This window comes from Ischnura elegans, chromosome 8 (genome assembly GCF_921293095.1).
Source record: "Ischnura elegans chromosome 8, ioIscEleg1.1, whole genome shotgun sequence".
NCBI classification, from domain to species: Eukaryota; Metazoa; Arthropoda; class Insecta; order Odonata; family Coenagrionidae; genus Ischnura; species Ischnura elegans.
This window is the reverse complement of record NC_060253.1, coordinates 22,415,886-22,436,908: the sequence shown is the minus strand read 5'-3', so window position 1 is coordinate 22,436,908 and position 21,023 is coordinate 22,415,886. Positions and strand designations below refer to the sequence as shown.

General features: G+C 37.2%; 1 protein-coding gene across 2 annotated transcripts in view; it reads right to left on the bottom strand.

Annotated features, from left to right (window-relative positions):
* Window positions 1-704: 704 nt before the first annotated feature.
* The window catches only part of LOC124163453 (actin-5C-like), a 32,948-nt gene continuing 12,629 nt past the window's right edge, over window positions 705-21,023 (bottom strand). Inside the window, exons 1-6 of one of the 2 annotated variants that reach the window (XM_046540373.1) lie at window positions 13,246-13,360; window positions 12,959-13,107; window positions 11,946-12,185; window positions 10,621-10,759; window positions 9,006-9,241; window positions 705-1,886 (exon numbers count right to left, since the gene is read on the bottom strand). In XM_046540373.1, the coding sequence (XP_046396329.1) occupies window positions 1,497-1,886; window positions 9,006-9,241; window positions 10,621-10,759; window positions 11,946-12,185; window positions 12,959-13,084 (1,131 nt within the window). In that variant the 5' untranslated portion in view covers window positions 13,085-13,107; window positions 13,246-13,360 and the 3' untranslated portion in view covers window positions 705-1,496. Of the gene's footprint in view, window positions 1,887-9,005; window positions 9,242-10,620; window positions 10,760-11,945; window positions 12,186-12,958; window positions 13,108-13,245; window positions 13,361-21,023 lie in introns of those variants that run through there. The other variant, XM_046540372.1, reaches the window with a different exon arrangement.

The following is a 21,023-nucleotide window of genomic DNA, read 5'->3' as shown; positions in this document are numbered from 1 at the left end:
TGCCAGGAACAAAGGGGACCTAGGGAAGCGATCTCAGCCAGGTGGTGGTCCATAGTGGTGGCATTTGAAACTGTAGTTCTTCTATAGAAGCTCCACCACAGTTACAGTTAATACGTAGAATTGCAATTAGGAATGCAAAATTATTTCATCAATGGAAAAAGTTTGAACTTGGGCCAATATTTGTGTCGATGGGCCTAAATATGTATCAAAATTTTGTGCTCCCACTTGAGGGTTAAAAAAAATGCCCATTTTTTTATGACCTTAACCACCCTCTCTATTTGTGAGTCCCAAAACTTCAGACCTTTCTTCTCCATTTACTGCAATGAAATTGTTAAAAACTATGTTATGTATTAATTGCTTGAAGAATGACAGAGTATAGCCACTTTTATTGAAGCAGATTTCCATAATTTGCTGCTACTGTCACCAATCCATTTAAAAGCAGCATCATGTTATCAGCCTGACAGTATTTTTTCTAAAATAACTGCCAAGGACTACTGGCTGACTTCAACTGACCATGCTCAAAATGAATTTCACTGATGACTACCTGATGTTAGTTGATGTCTTCACATTTACTTGCATAGATTTTTTGTGTCGTTTGCAAAATTGACCCACTGAAGGGTGTAAGAAGACATTTTTTCACTTGCTGTTGAATTTCATTGTCTAGATGGTGGGGTTGAATGATTTACAAGAAAGAAAGTCAGCACTTTAATTTTAATGTTTTTATTTTCAATTCAAAGTAAACTAGGTAATAAATAAAAATATAGTTTGATATTAATTTACACATTTCATACACAACATCTTCTGATTGAAATCTCTTTTTTCATGTACAAAAGTTACATTGTAATGGGCATTGATATTTTTTCCCCATTAGGAAAAATAGATTTGTTTTTGTGGTAACATTTAAATAGCTGCATCTCACGCCCCCTTTGGGCTACAAATTAAGGAAACAAACATCTTCTTGGAGTCCAATTTAAATTCGCATATTTGATTTTATCTTGAGTTTTTGTTCCCTAGTGACCATAAGCGATAAAATGATCACCCAAGAATGCAACCAGAAATGTAGTGACCAGTGAGTCATGGATGAAAAATCATAAATAAATTGAGGATGACTAATAGCCATGAAGTTGTGCTGGCTGAAATGAAGCTAGTACATGATGATCAGCATGAAATCAAAACAATGTAGGATGACCTTTCATCAGGAAAGCACACCAACATCACCATACTTTCATATTTCCAAGAAGAGGTTCAGGGTACCCCAATAGTGAGAAAATGCATAGAACAGGAACCTTTATGTAGTAAAAAAAGAAGTTTGATCGTTTTAGGAAAAAAAGGCAGTAATATTGCCCACGAGTTGAAAAAACCTCCAAACAAGAACAATGACTCCGAATCCTTCTTCTGATGTGTAATGATCAAACTCCATTCTCTCTCTGGAATCGACTCGGGCAGAGTGTTTTCCGATGTATTGGAGGAGACTTTGTTTCTGAGAAGAACAGGATTTAGAAGCACTTCCTGTGCACGATGGATGGGCCGGACTCGTCGTACTCTTGCTTGGAGATCCACATCTGCTGGAAGGTAGACAGCGACGCAAGGATGGAGCCTCCGATCCAGACAGAGTACTTACGCTCTGGGGGTGCGATGATCTTGATCTTCATGGTGGATGGGGCCAGGGCCGTGATCTCCTTCTGCATACGGTCCGCGATGCCCGGGTACATGGTGGTGCCTCCTGAGAGCACCGTGTTGGCGTACAGGTCCTTCCTGATGTCCACGTCGCACTTCATGATCGAATTGTAGGTGGTCTCGTGGATGCCGCAGGATTCCATTCCGAGGAACGAGGGCTGGAACATGGCCTCGGGGCAACGGAAGCGCTCGTTCCCGATCGTGATCACCTGCAGTCAAAGAAACGAAAGTCATGGTCAGGATATAAAACAAGATTAAGATTCCATTGCATATCATTACTTAGGGTAATAAAGTTGGCATCTTTGGTTGATGCTAGGCAGCGAGGAGAGCAAAATTAACATAGTTATGGGTAACAATTATGTACATTTCAGGTATTTTTATAGTTTTTAACAGCTATAGTAAAACCAATTCATAAAGAGGGTTCATTTATTGACTTGAACAACTGTAGACCAATCTCTATTCTTCCCTCTTTGAGTAAAATTGTTGAACAGTATGTTGCTAACTACTTGATTTCATTTTTAAATAAAAATGAAATAATTAACAAGCTACAATTTGGTTTCCAAGAGGGAAAAGGGACCAAGGATGCATTAGAACTTTTTTCAGAAATTGTAAATTTCAACCTGGATAGGAAAAATGAAATACTATTAACTTTTATTGACTACAGCAAGGCCTTTGATACTGTTAATATAAAAATTTTACTTCACATTCTTTATAATATTGGTATCAGAGGAAATATCCACTAAGGGTTCAAAAGTTATCTCACAGGGAGACAGATCATTGTTAAGTTGGGTGATATTACAAGTTATAAGAAAAATCTGAATCATGGTGTCCCCCAAGGCTCTATATTAGGCCCTATTCTCTTTACAATTTACATAAATGGTATTTTCTCACGCATTAAGCATAGCAGGGTAATTTTATATGCTGATGATGTAGCATCCCAGACAGCACACTGGTAACGGTATACGTATACCGTAAGTATACCAGGTGTATACTGTTTCCTTGAGAATCTGTATACATGTTTTAGATTCTAGGTATACATAAACAGTATCCTGAAGCGTATACGTATACAGTATATGAAAGGTATCTGTATACCTTTCATATACTGTATACGTATGTGCTACATATGGAAACAGTATCTGAGAGGTATACGTATACCTTTCATATACTGTTTCCATATGTAATCTCAGTGGCGGATGCATATGGGAGGCGCGCCCCCCAACCCTTTCCTGGCCGCCCGCATAACCAAACATTGCAGGACTACAATTTTAACTTTTTTATGTCATAAGATGGCTTTGTATTTCATGTGCGTATAATCAGTTCAAATAACACTTTCTTAAACTTTGCATGTGACTTGATTATTTTTTTAGGATAAAAGTAAAGGTTGGTCAAGATATCTTTTACGCCCCCCTTTAGAGTTTTTTTCTGTATCCGCTACTGTGTAGCCATTAGTAAACAATTAGTGTCCTTTAAAGGTTACTCTGTCCGTATACTATTTCCATATGTAGCCTTCAGTATACACAGCGTCCTTTCCAATGGGCTAAAACCTTTCCGTTACTAGCGTGCTCCTATGACCCCAAGAGCTACACTGACAGGAATAAATCTAAATTACCTCAGGAAGGGCCACTCACGCCAACTATGTGGAAGGGTAGGAGCCAGACGAATGGTAGTCCACGTGATGGTGTCACGTGAAAAACACTGTTGGAATTTAGTTGGAAAACCTTACCAGCTAACTCTTCCCTGAAAACATGGAGTGGGACCTGTTCGCAAAGGGCAGGTGTCATTCACGGCAGCGAGGTTGGCAAAGCAAATAATTACGTTTGTACATGTATCTTCATTCTTTGTAAAGGTATCGGCTCGAGCCGCTACTCTCTTCTTATTCTCCTTCTGGTTTCATTGGATAAAGACGTCGTCTCATTTAATATCTTTAAACTGATTCATCAGTGAATTTATTTTCCCCGGTTGGCTTCAGGCAGCCCTGGCAAAAATGAAGGAGGCTGATAACGGTACTGGGGAGTGTTTTATCATTTCTGTTCGGAACACCCAAGAACGCCGTCCGCCTGGATTATTAAGAAATCCAGATTAATTTAAAAAATCAATGAACTGCCTTAAGATGTAAAAAATCCTGCCATGAAAAGTCCCTCTTTTCATAAAGAAAAATGCTCTTCGAAATGTGATTTCAATCGTGCTTTTTTATCTACTGAGGCGATGAAACAAAAAAGATATTTTTCAGTGGAATTTATTCCTCGAGTCATAACGCGAAACTTAATTTTTTTGAATGCCAAGATTTGGACTCCCGCCCGTGATTTCGACCTATCGATAGTGGATTCCGTCGATAGTCGATTCCACCAGTTGTCGATTTCCACAGATACAAACATATGCAAACGTAAATGCGTCCATAATAGTGATGGGCAAAGTCGATCATTTTAGTGATTCAATCATTTTGACTCGAGTCACATAAGTGATTCAATCAATTGATTCAATCACTATGATCGAAAAGACTCAAATCAAGATTCAATCACTATGATCGAAAAGACTCAAATCAAGATTCAATCACTATGATCGAAAAGACTCAAAGGAGTCATGATTGAAAAGACTCAAAAGGAATCATGATCGAAAAGACTCAAAAGGAATCAAGATCGAAAAGACTCAATCAATGGATGTAATAAATCACTTTGAATAATCGAATAAATACTGCCTCATCTGCTAAGAGCATTGGTAACGCTGATTGCTATCCATTTTATCATTTCATATACTATTTTAATTGTGAATTCCTAGATGAGTAAATTAGATTGCAAAAATGAAGGAAGCAGTGTCATGAAAATATTTGGGAAGGCGAAACTGCCACAGTTTCTTAACACTAATAAAATAATTTCTAACTATAGTTGATCAAAATATAACACAAAATACACCACACACTATGCATGAATCTGATCTGCAGGATAATTTTATGAACGGCACAATAAAATATAACCAGCTTTAACTTCTACTTCTTAACGTTCTCCTACAGGAGTCATCTTAATATTTTCCTTTTACGTGTATTGGTGTTATTAATTCTGATAACTGCTGGAAAACATTTAAGAAAAAGATTACACAAGTATTCAGTTCTTCATAACATAGTATTTAATTTTATCACAACTATTTCTGCCCTGACGAAAAGAGATTAAGCATCGGTCGTTCCAAATTTTGAATCAAACCGGAAACCGAGATGATTGATATGAAACCGGAAGTCGGAGTGATTGATGATTGATGATCGACTTGTTTAACGAAATGAATCATGAGTCATTTGATTCACCTAGTGATTCAATCTTTTTGATCGAATCGTTCATGATCGACCCATCACTAGTCCATAACCGCTTTCACAATCAAAGACCACGCGAATAATGTTGCGTTCACTGTGTTGTGTTCGTCGTTTGCGAAATTGATCCTGCCGAAGTTTATCAGCCTCTTAAGTTCTTCATTTACTTGTTTCACCTGCACCTAGGCAATCAATTACCGTTATAACTTAACTTTTGTAGTGTTGTGTTTGCTGTTTGCGAAACTTGTCCAATGAAAGTTTATCATCCGCTGAAGTGCTACTTTTGCTTCCTTCATCACAATCTGGGTAAGTAGAAGTGTTGCCATTGCCACATTTTTCTTTCTTAAATGACGCAAATTCTTAATATTTTCAACCTTCTCACACTTTCTGAGACTGAGGGATCCATCTTCTATTGATTGAAAAACTTTGCATTTGCGTAAACTTTAATTTATTTATGTGCTTGACGCATTTAATCGCCGTAGTGTGGGAGGAATGTGAACAAACATTTCTCGACTTTACTATTTATTAAGTCATTTAAAGTTATTTACATTTTTTTAATTGGCTGTTGTGCCATTAGTGTTGCTTCCTTTAAAATGTAATCATATTTGTTGGAGATCAGAGGGTATTTCACTCTTTAGGTTTAGACAAATCGGTTTTAAATTGTTAAGAATTAAATTCTCAAATCAATTTAGTACTTCGATTATTCAAGGTGAATAACTTATCGTTTTTTACATATAGAACTGATGGGGAATTTTTTCGAAATATCCTTTGTTGATAGTTGGTATTTATATAGCTTAAGGGAAAATCACATCAATAGAGATTACTTTTTAACAAAATGACTTACTTTAACTAGACAAATTAGATGTATCACTAATAGATTCTAATAAAGTTTATGTGATATTATTTACAGGTGTAGAAAGGAAGACTTTTCCAAATTGCCAATGATGAAGAAATACGAGGAAAAGTGAGCTTGTTCTTCATGGATTCTTGTGACATTAAGGAAGGATAATCAGGCAAAAACATTGATATTGATCCTATTGGTCTTTATTTTCGTTTACATTGAATAAAGGCATTTCTAACGGTATTTGTTATTTATCAACACTCATCAAAATATTCAGAAAATATTTGTCTAGTTATATTTGACATCTAAATTCTTACTACTTCTTAAATTGACTTTTAACTTACTATGCTTAGTGAATTTACTCATACGATAAGATGTTTTTTTACATTGGATGAATAGACTGATTAAATAATACTGTGAGAGGATCCACTAAAACCTCTTGACGATAATTAAGCACAAAATGTGGTTTACCATCCGGGCTTGGCCCCTTTATTGTGTCTAATGAATTCAATATCTTATGTATTTCTGAGATTGTGTGGTATATTAGTAAAAATGTGTAATATTTAGTTAAATATAATTATTTTGTTTTAACAGCACACATGTGTTTTCCATTTCCTCTGTAGACCCTGTAAGACCTGAATCTCACAGATTTTTTTCTCTATTCACTTTATTGTCAGCAAGAAGTCTCAAACAAACTGGTAAGTGTTCCCACAGAACAATGCAAAACACACTAGCATGTTACATTATGTTTATGAACGCTCTCTGCTGCTTAGACAGGATGTTCTCAAATGTACGTAAACACTCTGAAATGCTGGAGATGTTACTCACACTAAATGACAAAATGAATGTACTAGTACTTCCACGCTTGCACTAAATTTACACTGGCACCAGAACAGAGATTTAGTTTTCGTTTTGCTACTTTAATTTCAGTTTTAATACGGCAGTGTATGTCAACAGCTGCATTCAGGATTTTGCTCAATGAAGAAAAATATACTCAGGGTGTTTAGTGATTGGGAATCTGGAAATATGCATGATTTTTTGTCACTAAAAATATCCATGAATTTTTGCTCCTGCTTTGCATTTAAAATCTTTTATTTCAAACTCGTTTCACATGAAATTTGTCAGTGCAAGGCCAATTTTCAGGCCTATTTTATATACTTACATGCATGCTTCAAAATGCATTGATTGCATTTTAAATTGCACTTTATGAGTGCAAACACTGTTTAGATAACTTTTACAATTTTGACAAATTTGTTGATATTCCAAGTGTTGCATTCATAAAATAAGTGAATAATTTCTTTTAAAAATGTAAGAATTTTAATTAGGACAATACATAATTATAGAATTAATTAAAAGTATTAAGTAAATGTAGTGTTGTAAAATTCATATACATAGCTTTTATCTCGTAAGATTGACCTGGAATTTAGTAAAATTTCCCTAGAAAACCTGGAATTCTGCAGTAATTTTCTGCTTTCATACATATATACGTCTTGTATACTGTATATATATATGTCTTGTATACTGTATACGTATACTGTATATGCGTGGTAGGAGGACATTTGCTGCGTTATATACATTTGGTAGATGGTGGGTAGAAGGTTTTTATACGTATACATTATACGTGTATCTTCTACTGTATACGCATGTTATACACTACGTATACGTATATTTAATGTATACAGTAGCATGTGTGCTGTCTGGGATTAATCTGTACGCACAAAGATTTTGACATAGCACAACAAAAAATGCAAAACGATTTAAACTCAATCTCTCAATGGTCTCATGACCACGATTTATTAATTAATAATAAAAAATCAAAAGTTATGCATATATAAGTTAAAAAAAATATCTTACCAAATGTACCATATCAAACCATATGTTAATTCTAATATTCTATTAAATATTTATTATGCTCTGGTAGAATCACTAATAAGATATGGTCTGACAGTCTGGGGTAATACTGCAAATGTTCATAAAATCCCTCTTATTAATTCCCAAAATAGAATAGTCAAAACAATCTACAGATGTAAACATAATTTAGAAAACTATACAGAGGTACCTGATATTAAACTGGTGTATAAGGACATAGGTGTTCTACCCTTAAATCAACTTTATGAGTACATACTAATTACAGCAAATTACTTTAGTAATAAATATAAAATTAAGAAAGTAAACAAATTTGAAATGATTCTGAGAGGTAAAGAGCTGTATGAAATTCCTAAATCCTACACCAACTATGGAATGAGAATGTTAAAAGTACCAACACTGATCAATTATGTAAACCACAAAATACAAAATATAACAACCTATTCCTAATTAAAACGAAATTGTAAGAAAATGTTACTTGAAAAATAATACAAAAAACTAATGTAAAATCATTATTTTTTACTTACAAATTTTGTAAATATGTATAATTAGTGTAAAATAATTTCTTAGTTATTTTTCTAGTTATAAGTTTAATGATCAATTGTCATGATGAGTTTAATTTGCCCTCTATATGTTTGTTTACATAAGCACCTCCTGAAGAGCCAGTGGCTCGGGAGGACTTAAAATGTAATTATTCATTTGCTATATGAATATGTATACAAGATTGTATTTTTGTTCGGATTATTTTTCCACTTATGTATTTATGATTTAATTGTAAAAAACAAAAGATAGGATCATGTAATGATTTTCATGCAAGGCATTGTATCATATTTTCTTTTTGCTGTATATTGCAAATAAAGTTGTTAACAAGTTTCTTTGGAAAAAAAAAATTTTACTTGTAATCGCTACTTATAAACTAGTGTAATTATTACTTGTAATCTAAGTTTGCTTTACTTGCTTTTTGAAAGTAATTGTTGCTCCTCCATTTTAATTCTACTGACTTGATTATTTCAAGAAACTTGTGTGAATTGACGTACTTCAACAAGTAATTGTAATACCAATAGTGATGTGTTAAAATTTTATTCTTTGGGAACATTCAATCTTCCTGCATGAATCTTGTGTGCCATTTTCAAAAGGTTTTATTAAAAGTATGTAGCTAATTACTTTTTGAAGTTTTAACTGTCACTTGATACTTATTATAAAAAAGTAACTGTGACTGAACCCAGTTTCTTCTTTTGGCACTCCACCCATCGATTAAAGAGGAATTATGTGAGGGAATTGTCAAATTTATGAAGAAAAGTAAGCATGTGATGACTTGAGACTCACCTGACCATCAGGCAATTCGTATGACTTCTCGAGAGAAGATGAGGAAGCAGCAGTGGCCATCTCTTGCTCAAAGTCCAGTGCCACGTAGCACAGCTTCTCCTTGACGTCTCGGACAATTTCCCGCTCAGCTGTAGTTGTGAAGCTGTATCCACGTTCGGTGAGGATCTTCATCAAGTAGTCGGTCAGATCACGTCCAGCCAAGTCCAACCTGAGGATGGCGTGTGGAAGGGCGTATCCTGTAATGGTAGAGAAAAAGAAGTCATCCGTGAGAAAAAAATCTATTCCACCAGAATGAACTTGTTCACTAATGTTACTGCTGATTGTGATAATAATAATTTTTATTGTTCCTAGAGAGCACATATGTACCGGTGACATTGGAAGTTGTCAAAATAAAAAGTAATAGTTACAAATAAATGAAGTAATATAATATTTACAATTTTTAAAGTTTAAAGGATAAGTTAAAATATTTGTGGCTGATGGGCAAATATTATTCAGAGCCCAACATAAAATCCTTAAGGCTATAGTAGTTGTTTTCCATTAAATGTTTCTTCAAAGCATTCTTGAATGGTGTAGGTGGAAGACATTTGATATCATACGGTAATTTGTTGTATATTTTTGATAGGGAGAACAAGGGTCCTTTTTGGCAGAAAGTGCTAGGGTAGTCTTTGAGGTGAACGTCATTGGTGGTTCTGATCAGTGGGGTAATCGGACATCAAATTTCTCAAGAAAGACTGTGCATGGAATTCAAGCTTATGTGTTCCCTACACATATCACAACGGCATGCTAAAAATACAGACCACAGATAACTGATATTTAATAAAAATGCAAAACTCTTTTGGTTTGATAGATCTTCAATTTAATGGGTTTTCATAAATCTGTAAAAATAATGGCATGGTAAATATATGTTATTGTATTATATTGGAAGGTCACTGGGTTTTAGCTTTTAAATAAATAAAAAATGAACTACCTTAATTTCATAAGAAGAATGAGCTGTATATATTTTTAAGCTTTCCATTGAAATTGAGACCATTGTATTGTAGACAAGGCTCTTATTATCTTATTCAGAACTTAGGAGCTTTTTTTCGAAGGTAAATGGAACACGTCAGTGGCATAACTAGGAGTATGCTTAAGGGGGGGATGAGGGAGCTTTGCGGGGTGATATGGAGGCTTTTGGGGGGGTTAAGGGGGTTTATTTGGGGCTACCCCCCCAGGAAACAGAGTATTCAGGAAAGGGTTTGAAAAATAACATGCCTGAAAATGTATTTTACATCATTTTGGCACTTAAAATTTAACTTTTAGTAGATGCAGTTATTATACATCAAATCCAGACAAGATTTTCATATAATTTTTTAATTTCTCAGAGGCTTTGGAGGGGGGGGATACATCCTCTCATTCCCCCCCCCCCCCCATAGTTACGCCACTGGAACACATACTCAGAATTGGTCAAAGAGACCTAAGTAACTAGTTAGGCGGCAGTTGTTTGTATCGCCACTGTTAGGTTAATTAAATGAAATTAGCTGAAGCTGAGAATCTGTATCAAAATAAGTAATGTACTCTCCTTTACTAATTGATGCCATTGCTAGAATATATTTGGCTAATGACCTTATATCCATACCTTCATAGATGGGTACAGTGTGTGAGACACCATCACCAGAATCCAGGACGATACCAGTGGTTCTTCCAGATGCGTACAGGGAGAGGACTGCTTGAATGGCCACGTACATGGCTGGGGCGTTGAAGGTCTCAAACATGATCTAAACAAAAAATATTAGAAATTTTAATGCATAGTTCCCATTTATATTATCAGGATTATGCTCTTTCTCAACTTCAATATTATTGTGGGAAATTGAAATGTTACCGAATTAAAATACTTCTAAATAGGTTTATTAACACACTGCCACATCTCTTTTATAGTGAGAATTGAAATAAATGGACACATGGGCGTACCCAGCGAGGGGCAGGAGGGCTCAGCTAATTCCCGAGAAGCAAATTGCAAATGTCTTTTAGGAAAATAATACTTTTTCGAGCAAATAATTTTAAAAACTAATAAAGAGCTTTTACAGTTACTTTCCTTAAAATGTTGATTTTATTCACCTTTTCCATGCTTAAATCTTACTTACAACTTGAACAACCATGGCTTGCCCCCCACCCTAGTTTTGATCCTGGGTAGGCCCTTGAAAGGACATCAAATTTAAATCAAAATAAGGAACATGTATACAAACTATTGTGAAATCATTGGAATCAGCCTATCAGATATCCATTTGGGGTCATTTGATCTGGAATTTTACCAACTAATTATCCAACAAATGTGCATTGCCCCACCGATGGACGAATCGATTTGTGAGGCAATGCTTGTTTGGGGTATATAAATTTTGACATTTACAATCCATGATAGATTTAATTTTAATATTTACGCTTAATAATACATGACACAGTATCACTGAAGGCAAAGCCCATGTGTAAGATGCATTTATCTCATTCAGACTGTGGTAGATACCTAATCATTTATTTTTTCAATCATTTTGGGGGGGGAGGGTGGTGGTAGCCCACTTGTAATACTCCCCTCCCCAGAAATCAGCGAGCCCTTAGCAACTATCCAAAAAGGTGACTCAGTGCGTAAATGAATTCTGAATACCTAGCGTGAATTCGTGAGATCTGTTTTTGAATCCATGATAATTTAAATTTTAATATTTTATGCCGGTAAAGCAATCCCGGAAAGGCACATCTTTGAATAACCATTTGTAGGGATTATTCAAGGAATGTCAACGAAATAGTCAGATGTGTACCTTCGTCATCGCTAGTTACTTTCTCGTATATCACCGGGATTCGAACCCAGTTGAGCCAAATGATTTTTCCTTCGGGGTATTCACGCACTTTCAGTATAGAAAATCGATATTTGTGCCCATAAATGAATTAATTTGATAGACGTTTCGCTCTTACCTGCGTCATCTTCTCCCGGTTGGCCTTTGGGTTGAGGGGGGCCTCGGTGAGCAGCACCGGGTGCTCCTCGGGTGCCACTCGCAGTTCGTTGTAGAAGGTGTGGTGCCAGATCTTCTCCATGTCATCCCAGTTGGTGACGATGCCGTGCTCGATGGGGTACTTGACCGTCAGGATTCCTCTCTTCGACTGCGCCTCGTCGCCAACGTAGCTGTCCTTCTGACCCATACCAACCATTATTCCCTGCGGAAAACAGTCACAGTTAATATTAAATGTACTTAATAATTCATGAGGATAATGAGCACCAAAAATTCACTCACGCTCCAGGTCATTTTCGCAACCTGTTAATTGCTAAATTCTTAAGCGCTAATCTTCACATTTTTAGAGTAATTACTGGAGACTTTTTTTCTGAATCTCAAATTTGATGATTTTATCTCAGAAACTTTTAAAATGTAAAATTTTTAGATTCAATTTATATGTCTACGCAACTGTTGAAAAAAGTCGATTCTATAAAAAATGATCTACTTATTACGAGAGGAATTTTTCATTCGATAATTTTATCTTACGAACTTGTCAGATGTATTTTTTCAAACCCAATGCATTGCAAATTTTGAAATAGGTCGGTACTGTTGGGTTGAAACTTTTCAGCATAAAAATTGGAAATAAAATGATGTAGGATTGCAGTTAACCCTACCATGCCAGTTTAATGTTTGCTACGCGCAAAAACACCCAGTTAATAGAGTTTAAAGTTTGCTTTTGAACCTTAGAATTCCAATTTCCGTTATAATCAAATTTAAATTGGGCATTTAAAGATTAAAAAATAGATTATGCAAACTATGTGCATGAAAAATCGACTTTAGGTGTTGCACTCAAGTAGCAATACAGAACATTCGTATCGATCTACATTAGACGCGCTGCACGTCACGGGTAGCGTCAGCAATCTTTTACCATTGAGATTTTTATAGCCTCTCACCTTGTCGGCTGATCTCAGAGTGCATCTTGTTGTGTGTGCTCACCTGGTATCGGGGACGGCCCACGATGGACGGGAACACGGCCCTTGGGGCGTCGTCGCCGGCGAAACCAGCTTTGCACATTCCGGAGCCATTGTCCACGACGAGTGCGGCAACATCTTCGTCACACATGATGAAGTTTTTTGGATTTTAGTCTAGAAAGAGAGAAATAACTTGCATGAGTTTTTCGTACCATTATCGATTTTTTGATAGTTTAACGCATAAATTAACGAGTTTAAATATATATCTGAAATGTTCAATGGAATCAATGAAGTGGTGTTGATTTGACTAACTTTAGTTTCGCCCAAAATATAGCTTGAATGTTAGCAATGAAGTGCGTCCTATCGTTTCAAAACAATTTCCAGTGCCATTAATAGTACTAATGATTTTTTTTCCTAAGTTTGTTGCTATATATATATAACCATAAATAGATTCCGTCGTCAAGTCCATGTGCAGGGAACAACAATAAAAGAAAGCCTTTATACGAATGCGATGTGGTTTTTTCGACAAAAAACGCTTAAAAATAATTCCCAGGCCGAGGTACTATTCTATGAAGATATATTTTAATCACTTCTTACTGTTGTTTCTACTTTTCTCTCTAGGAAATTTGCCTATGTGTCGAAAAAATTTCCTAGAATATGGGAAAGGATAACATAGTTGTCTCAGCATCTTCTTTTTAGTCTTAGGGCCCCCGCGCACTGGCAACTTTTACAAAGCAACTATTTAGTTGCTCTGTGGATGTTCAAATGAAACACACGAAATTGACTGTGGCCCCGCGCACGGGCAACTTTTTAGTTGCCGCAACTGCCGTGTGTTCCATAGGGACTTCCTCAAAGCAACTAAATAGTTGCTTCGTAAAAGTTGCCAGTGCGCGGGGGCCCTTATGGTCATAGAACTAGAAAGCTCCATTCTTCCACTACGTTTCTATAAATTAATGTTTTTTATAAGGAATTTTTTAAATTTCCAATGTTCATAAAAAAAATTCTAAGCGCTGAAGATGATAAATAAATTTATCGAAACGTTGGCGAAGAATTCAATTTTCCATAGCAATGACCATAGCTCAAAAAAGAAGACGAGAAACTATCTTATCTTAGTGGTCAAGGAATAAATTGATTGTATATTAAACCTGGAAATAATAGCGTTACGGTAGCCATATTTATGGATGGTGGATAAATTGCAATTTCTCCTTACCACGAAATCGGTAGATGAATGCTCGGAAAGAACTTAGACTCATTAAACAGCTTTTAATTTACTTGGATGGGCGGCGTAAGAAATTGTGAGTCGAGAGTTTGAGAAAATCGAAGGGTCTATCATGTATAATGTCTTCCATGTGCTTTGGGAATCGTCGTTTGAAATACGCGCTGTCGCCTTGAAATATTCAGGGTACGTGGGATAAACATGCCCGTAATATAAGATTTCAGGTTGTTTGATCATTGATGATTTCGTTCAGAGGCGTATCTTGGACTTTGGGAAGAATGACTCCAATCGAATAGCAAACCACACCGAGAAGTAATACATACACGAAAATTTTCTTTATTACACGAATATGGAGTAGAAAAAACAACATTGAAATATTTAATTTTTTTTTCGAATGTTCACAAGTACTTGGGTTTTCCATCACTGCAATGGAGGAGAAATATTATTTTAAATGGAAAAGATTTTTGAGACGGTTCTGAAGGGCTTCCATCCCCCATGTTGCCCCCGCCCTATAATTACGTAACTGATAACTTTCTATTCAAACGAGAATATACCCTAACACGACAAAATACAGATATTGTTGCATCCTTTAGGCAATAGTTGGTAAAACTTCTCCATTATTCGCTTCGAAAGCAGGCAAAGCGAGTCCTAGGGGTTTCTTTGGGGGATCCCGCTGACCTTGGCTCCAATCCGACGGGTGACATTGGCGCTCTAGTGACCTTGACCCATCGCCGGGCAAGAGAACCGTGTCCTTCGAGCATGCGCTATCGTTTGAAGAAGATGGATTGGTCAAATCACGCTTAACGACACCCTGCATGTTGGCCGTAAAATATCGTCATGGAGGAGGACCATATATTTGGCGAACCATTTGTTAGACTCGAATCAGGACTGTGATTTTAATGTCAAGGTTCTCAACATCCAATGTAATGGAAGAAAGTTGGACTTTTGCGGAGCGGTTTTAAATTTTTTTCGCATGTAAATGCAGTAATTAAAATGTCGCGAATGACCTATTGTATCCTTTCACTCCTCACTTATACTGCCATGTCTCCTCGAACTTCAAGCCGAACACGTCAGCTCTTTGTCCTTAAGAACGATGTACGTAATACCAAACACTCTCCTGTAACCTCCCCGATTTATGACGACCTTTCTCCGACCCCCTCCAAAGTTTTGTCTAAACATAGAGTAAGTATATTTATGGTCTAAATTAGCTCTTGCCATGTGTTATTTTACCTTGATAATGTCATTGCTTTTCGAAACTTATGTCAATTTTTAAAAATCTGTGGACCTTACAGACGTTTGTCTGAGATTATGTTACCTGTTACTATATGCCCCAAAATTTCGCCTATACCTTTAAAAAATATGGCTTCCTAAACTAGAGAAAGTGGGAGAAAAATGGAATTCGCAGGTTTCAGGTCAATTACATCCTCCCAATATCTTATTTTTGTTATTCTAATGCTCTCACCACTGAGAATTTTGTATTCTTTTTATTTCTCCCATGGTTCATGTCCGTTTACTTTATCGTGAATTTCGTGTTTGTGTTGAGGGAAGTCTTTTTTTTCATCCATGTATGTTGTATGTGTCAGTGAAGTCCATGGTTGATAGACAACAAAGCGCTTTTCAGCGAATCTGACCGGTTTCAATCGAGTTTTATCCAGCCTCTAGTTCTTACAGTCTCTCCTTAACCATTTTCGGAGTGCAATCGTTGAAAAGCATCGGTAACTGTGGGCAACCTTGTTATACCTACTCTTTGACCTACAACTGTCGACCCCGATTTCCCTCAGTGATCCTCACTTTTACAATCTGTACCTTGCCATTGATGAGAATCGATACTATCTTGCAGGAGCGGATTCAGGAATTTTTTTCTGGGGGGTGGGGGGCACAATAGTCTTACAGGTCTTCTCATATTTGAGATTTAAAACAAAATACAGCAATTTCTGCAGACAATATTCCCTATTTTGATATGAGAGTTATTAGTATTAAATTAAATTATGGTTGAGGCTCCGTAATACACAAAATAAAACGTAGGCAATGATAATCGTACTAAAAATCTCGTCTATTTTTTAGCGCGCGGATTTAGGGGGGAACGTGCCCCCCCCCCCTCCCCCCCCCGAATCCGCCTATGCTCAATAGACCTGACCTATTAAACCTATACGACAATATGACTAACCTATTCCCATTTGAAATGGGAAAGACTAATTAGATGTGTCTAAACATTAGGAAAATGTTGAAATTACCCGGAGTTTTAGATGGCATTAAGGATGCAATATCTGTGAAGTCGAGACAGAACCTTACGGCGTTACTTAGGAGACAATTTTTGAACTGTATTTTTTTCCGAAAAACTAGTTACCGTGGATGAATGATTAGCACTGGCAGACAATTCACGATTTCTCGGTCAAATTATAAAATTTGCTTTATCATTACATGGTATTTTCAATGTTACACGAACAAACATTACCGCACCTCAATTTGAAGGCTTAATAGAAAGGTTATTTTTTTTAAAGTCTGCACTACTTTGTATTTGGTAAACCCACTCCGGTTTCAAACACAAAATTTTGTCGCATTTTATTTACAGGTGAGTGTTGAAACCTGTGTAAGGATACCAAATACGAAGGTTTGTGGAAGTAGAATTGTAATTATATACCGGTTTAACCTTGCCTGTAATTAGTTTGAATTTGCCCGGCCTATCGCCATTTTGGGTCGTGATCCTTTCCTTGATGAAGTGGTAGTATGTGCATGAAGTTTTACAACAGACATAAGAATTCCGAGCCTTATTGGGAATTTCCACTCCTGCAGGTAGCCGGTAGCCCTTCCCCCTTGCACTCCATAAGTTACATGAAAAAGGGAAAACGCTCTTTCCGAAATCGAGTGAGTAACGGGATAAATTCTTTATCTGCATTGGCTTTCGAACCAGCGATCTTTGGGCTTGGTGCCCAGTGCGCTAACCTCAAAGCTAATTCTCAGAGTTCATTTGGACTGGGAAGGTAATGCTGGTCCCTAAAACTTGCGTCATTTGTATCCTTTGTAAGTATTAAACGCACTGTCAAAACCGCTGAAGAGATGGTGTATGTATTCAACGGCTGCTCTACCATTACTATTTATATATTGGGGTCATACTTGAGGGCGAACGAACAAACATTCTCCGAGTTATAATTATGTATAACGTCTTATAATATTCATAGATCTGGGAATAAAATTAAAAATTGTATTCCGACGTTTCGATATATTTCTTATACTTCTATGAATCATAATGGTTAAAATAAACTAATAGATTGAGACAAACATAACTGCAAAAAAAGATCAGACATCTCAGTAAAATTTATTTTTATTAAATAAATCCAAATTGATAGTAACTATGACATTATATTACCTCAGTTACTTTTGGTAAACAAAGTGCAAATAAGGTATGTCAAAATTCTTGTCTATTCTCTTAATTTAAGTACAGTTGAATTCTTTTTATATTTTTATTTTATTATTATAAAATACACTGCAAAAATCTGCCGTGCCTTCATTTATTAATTTATTGAAACCACTGTGATTCACAGCCCTGAAGGAGATATAAGAAATATATCGAAACGCCGAAAAGCAATACTGCATTTCATTCCCTGACCTATAAATACTCCAAGACTTAACTCATTATTATATAATTGCGGTCATGAAAAAGAAAGCGATTAATTTTCAGAGTTACTTCGGACCGATCCCAGTTTCTCTCGGATTTCAGTACCATTTGGGACACATCGCATCCTTAAACTTGTCCACTTGGCACATCGCATTCATCTCCATATTCGGGATGATGTGTGACTCGGTGAAACTCCTGAAATGATCGAACTCTTGTCGGAGAACGGGGTAGGAGGATTTTCCAATCGCGGCCGAGGACGGCGACACCAGTGGCGCCGCCAAGCGGACGGCGCCAAAATCGGCGACAGGCCGCTGCGGTGCACATGGCCTTATAAGACGCATCATCGCCCGCCAAACCTTATAAGGCGCGCACCCGACTGACCCACTTAATACATATAGTACCGTGCACGCCCCCCTACCGTCTTCTCTTTTTTTCCTTTTTCCTTTCCTGGACTCTGCGCGCAAGATCCCGGTGGAGTCAACAGGGGTCTCAAGGCCCTGCCTTTCCCATGATCGAATACGCATCCATCCATCTCATTCAAATGTGTTATGCCTGGTTACATTAGCACGTACTACGGGTTAATATCTGAAAGTCTAGCATTATTTGCCTCATAAATTCGTTCGGCAATTTTTTTCAAAATATAAATTATGAAATAATGCACTTCAAAATTAACGTGGTCTTAAGGCTTTTTAGACGGTACGTCAGCTCGTACAAGTTAATGTCTTAATCTATCAGCGCGAGAATGAACGCCAAAATGCACCTTGTAACTGATTAAATAGTAGGAACTCATGAACAGGATATGGAGGCTCTTCTAATTTGTTTAATGCATTAGGTATTCGTACATGTTCCGTTCCGGTTTACCAAAATCGTTCATGCCAGTGGGGGGGGGGGGGGTTTGGGGGATAAAACCCCCGGCCAGACCTCAGAGAAATTTTTAAGTTTAATCCATTTCACTTAATTAGATTGATATTACTAATAGAATAGTGTAAGGGTTGATAAAATATCGCTCAGAAAGCCGTATAACTCACCATTTTGAACCATTTATTCTAGAATTCCGCAATTTATTAATCTCGCACCTACCGCTTATCCTGGTGGGTACACCATATCCCCGGTATTAGATGCACCTAAACCCCCCTAAGCCTTAATTCCTAGCTGCGCCCCTGGTTCATGCATTTAGACATTAATTGTAACGGGTTTATGCCTCGTGTGATCAGGTCTGTAAGGGGGCTTCAGACGATCGTCTTTCGTGTAGCATCACAAGTCTACTGTGATGTCACGAATACTAAAACAGGATTCTCTAGTCGCAGTGGCGTAGCCAGGGAGGGGTCCCGACCCCCCCGAAATATGAAAACGTACTCATTTTCCTTCATAAGTGGAAACTAAGTATTGAAACACCATGAATTTATAAAATATTTCTTTAACAAATTAATTTTTTCGATTACGGAAAGTGTTAAAATTAGTTTAAAACCCATAACTAAATACCCTGTTTTTCAAAAAGATTTCCCCCTTGGTTTTGGACCCCCTCCCCTCGAAGGAAATTCCTGGCTACGCCACTGTCTAGTCGGCCATTGCTTTAGCTGTGAAAAATCGTGTATTCTAATGGGTTTATGGCAGTCAACACTCGCAATTGGCGACTGAGCGATACGGATTTTACGGGGAGATATGCTATAATTAGGGCGGTTAACCGAAGTACATGTTTATGATAATATGATGTATCAAATTCATAACTTTTCGACATTATTCCTATTGAATACTCTGTGGAAAATGGTGAGAATAAATGGAAATCTTTGCACTCAACGCCGTGCAGCGGACATTTTTAAAAACAGATTGAAATTCACTCAAATCAAGACAGAAATCAAGCTGCCACGGGATGAAGTGGGGACTCCTCTATGTATGCAGTACCTTGTGTTTGATATTTAGGTGAGGTCAGAAGTGAAGGAGAGTTGGGTCCGAAGGTAAAACCACCTTTAAAACTGATCCGGGTATTTTTTTCTTTATAAAAATTAAATTTTGCATGACTCCGCCTTCAATTTTCCTTTCTGGCATGGAACATTTCACCTTTTTAACCTCATTTTGTGTAATTCAATTTTTTACTCCTCCTAACCCAGAGAAAAGTCCCTCATCCTAAAAGCCGGGGATTTTCAAGAATGGTCCGCGGCGGGCATAGTTCCGACGCCGCGTTATACTGCCACTGGTATCTTGCTAGTTACTAATGAGCGTTCTCATCCTAAAATTTCGAGAACACAAACAATCACGAAACGTTTTTTTTTAATATCCAAGGTGTCTGAAGATATCTCGATACTTATAATTAGCGAAAAATCCGGTTCAAAACAGTTTTCAATTGTCTATTTGATTAATTGAAACATTTTACACTACTACCACACGAATAGGAATCCATATATCAATGTTCTGCGTGTATTCATTATATATAGGTAACTCAAATCCGTAAAGGCTGTTTTACACGGGGCACGGAATTGCGCAGGTTAGAGCTGCATCAATTTCTAAAATGGCGTGGAATTGCGCGAATGCATGAACGTAATTAGAACCGGGGCTATTTTGCCGTCCACGCATCCACGCATTCTCGCATGTGTTCTAGCAATTCACCGCTTTACACGACGCAATTTTGATTGCGCCTTCGCACGTACCTCAGATTGCGCAATTCCGTGTACCGTGTAAAACGGCCTTAAGACTGTGGATCTTGTCACTTCCAGACGGTGGAGCTCATAGGATCGGCGATCCCCTGTCTGCATGGCTGCTAATTAGTTGAACTACTTGATCCGCCAAGTTCGCCGATCAGTGTTGCGCAACATTTAGGTTCGCGTTGGCGGAACGAATTGGGCGCGGGAGATGAGTGCGATTAGGGCGCCATTAGACTCGTTATTGGGACGGGGCGAGTCTTATGGGGCCTTAAAGTTTTTGGGCCAGCTGGCATCCCGATGACTGCCTCAGGATGCATCACTTTCGACCGAGGCTACCGTTACGGATCTTTCTCCCACGAGCGATCTTTTAAACACGGACTCTTCGAATTTAGGTTCGAGAAGAATGTCGGCCACAAGGATTCGAAACGGTCAATTCCTCCGATAAAAAAAATAGCCAGACTTGCCTATACGAATCACGCTACTTCGATGGACATCGTAACGCCAAAAAAATAATATCAGTGATCTGTCGTCTACTTTTATGTGAAATCGCTATGCAGCACTGCTTTTGACATGTGAAAGTATGAGTCGAAGTGAACATAATATAGTAACGTGTTTATAT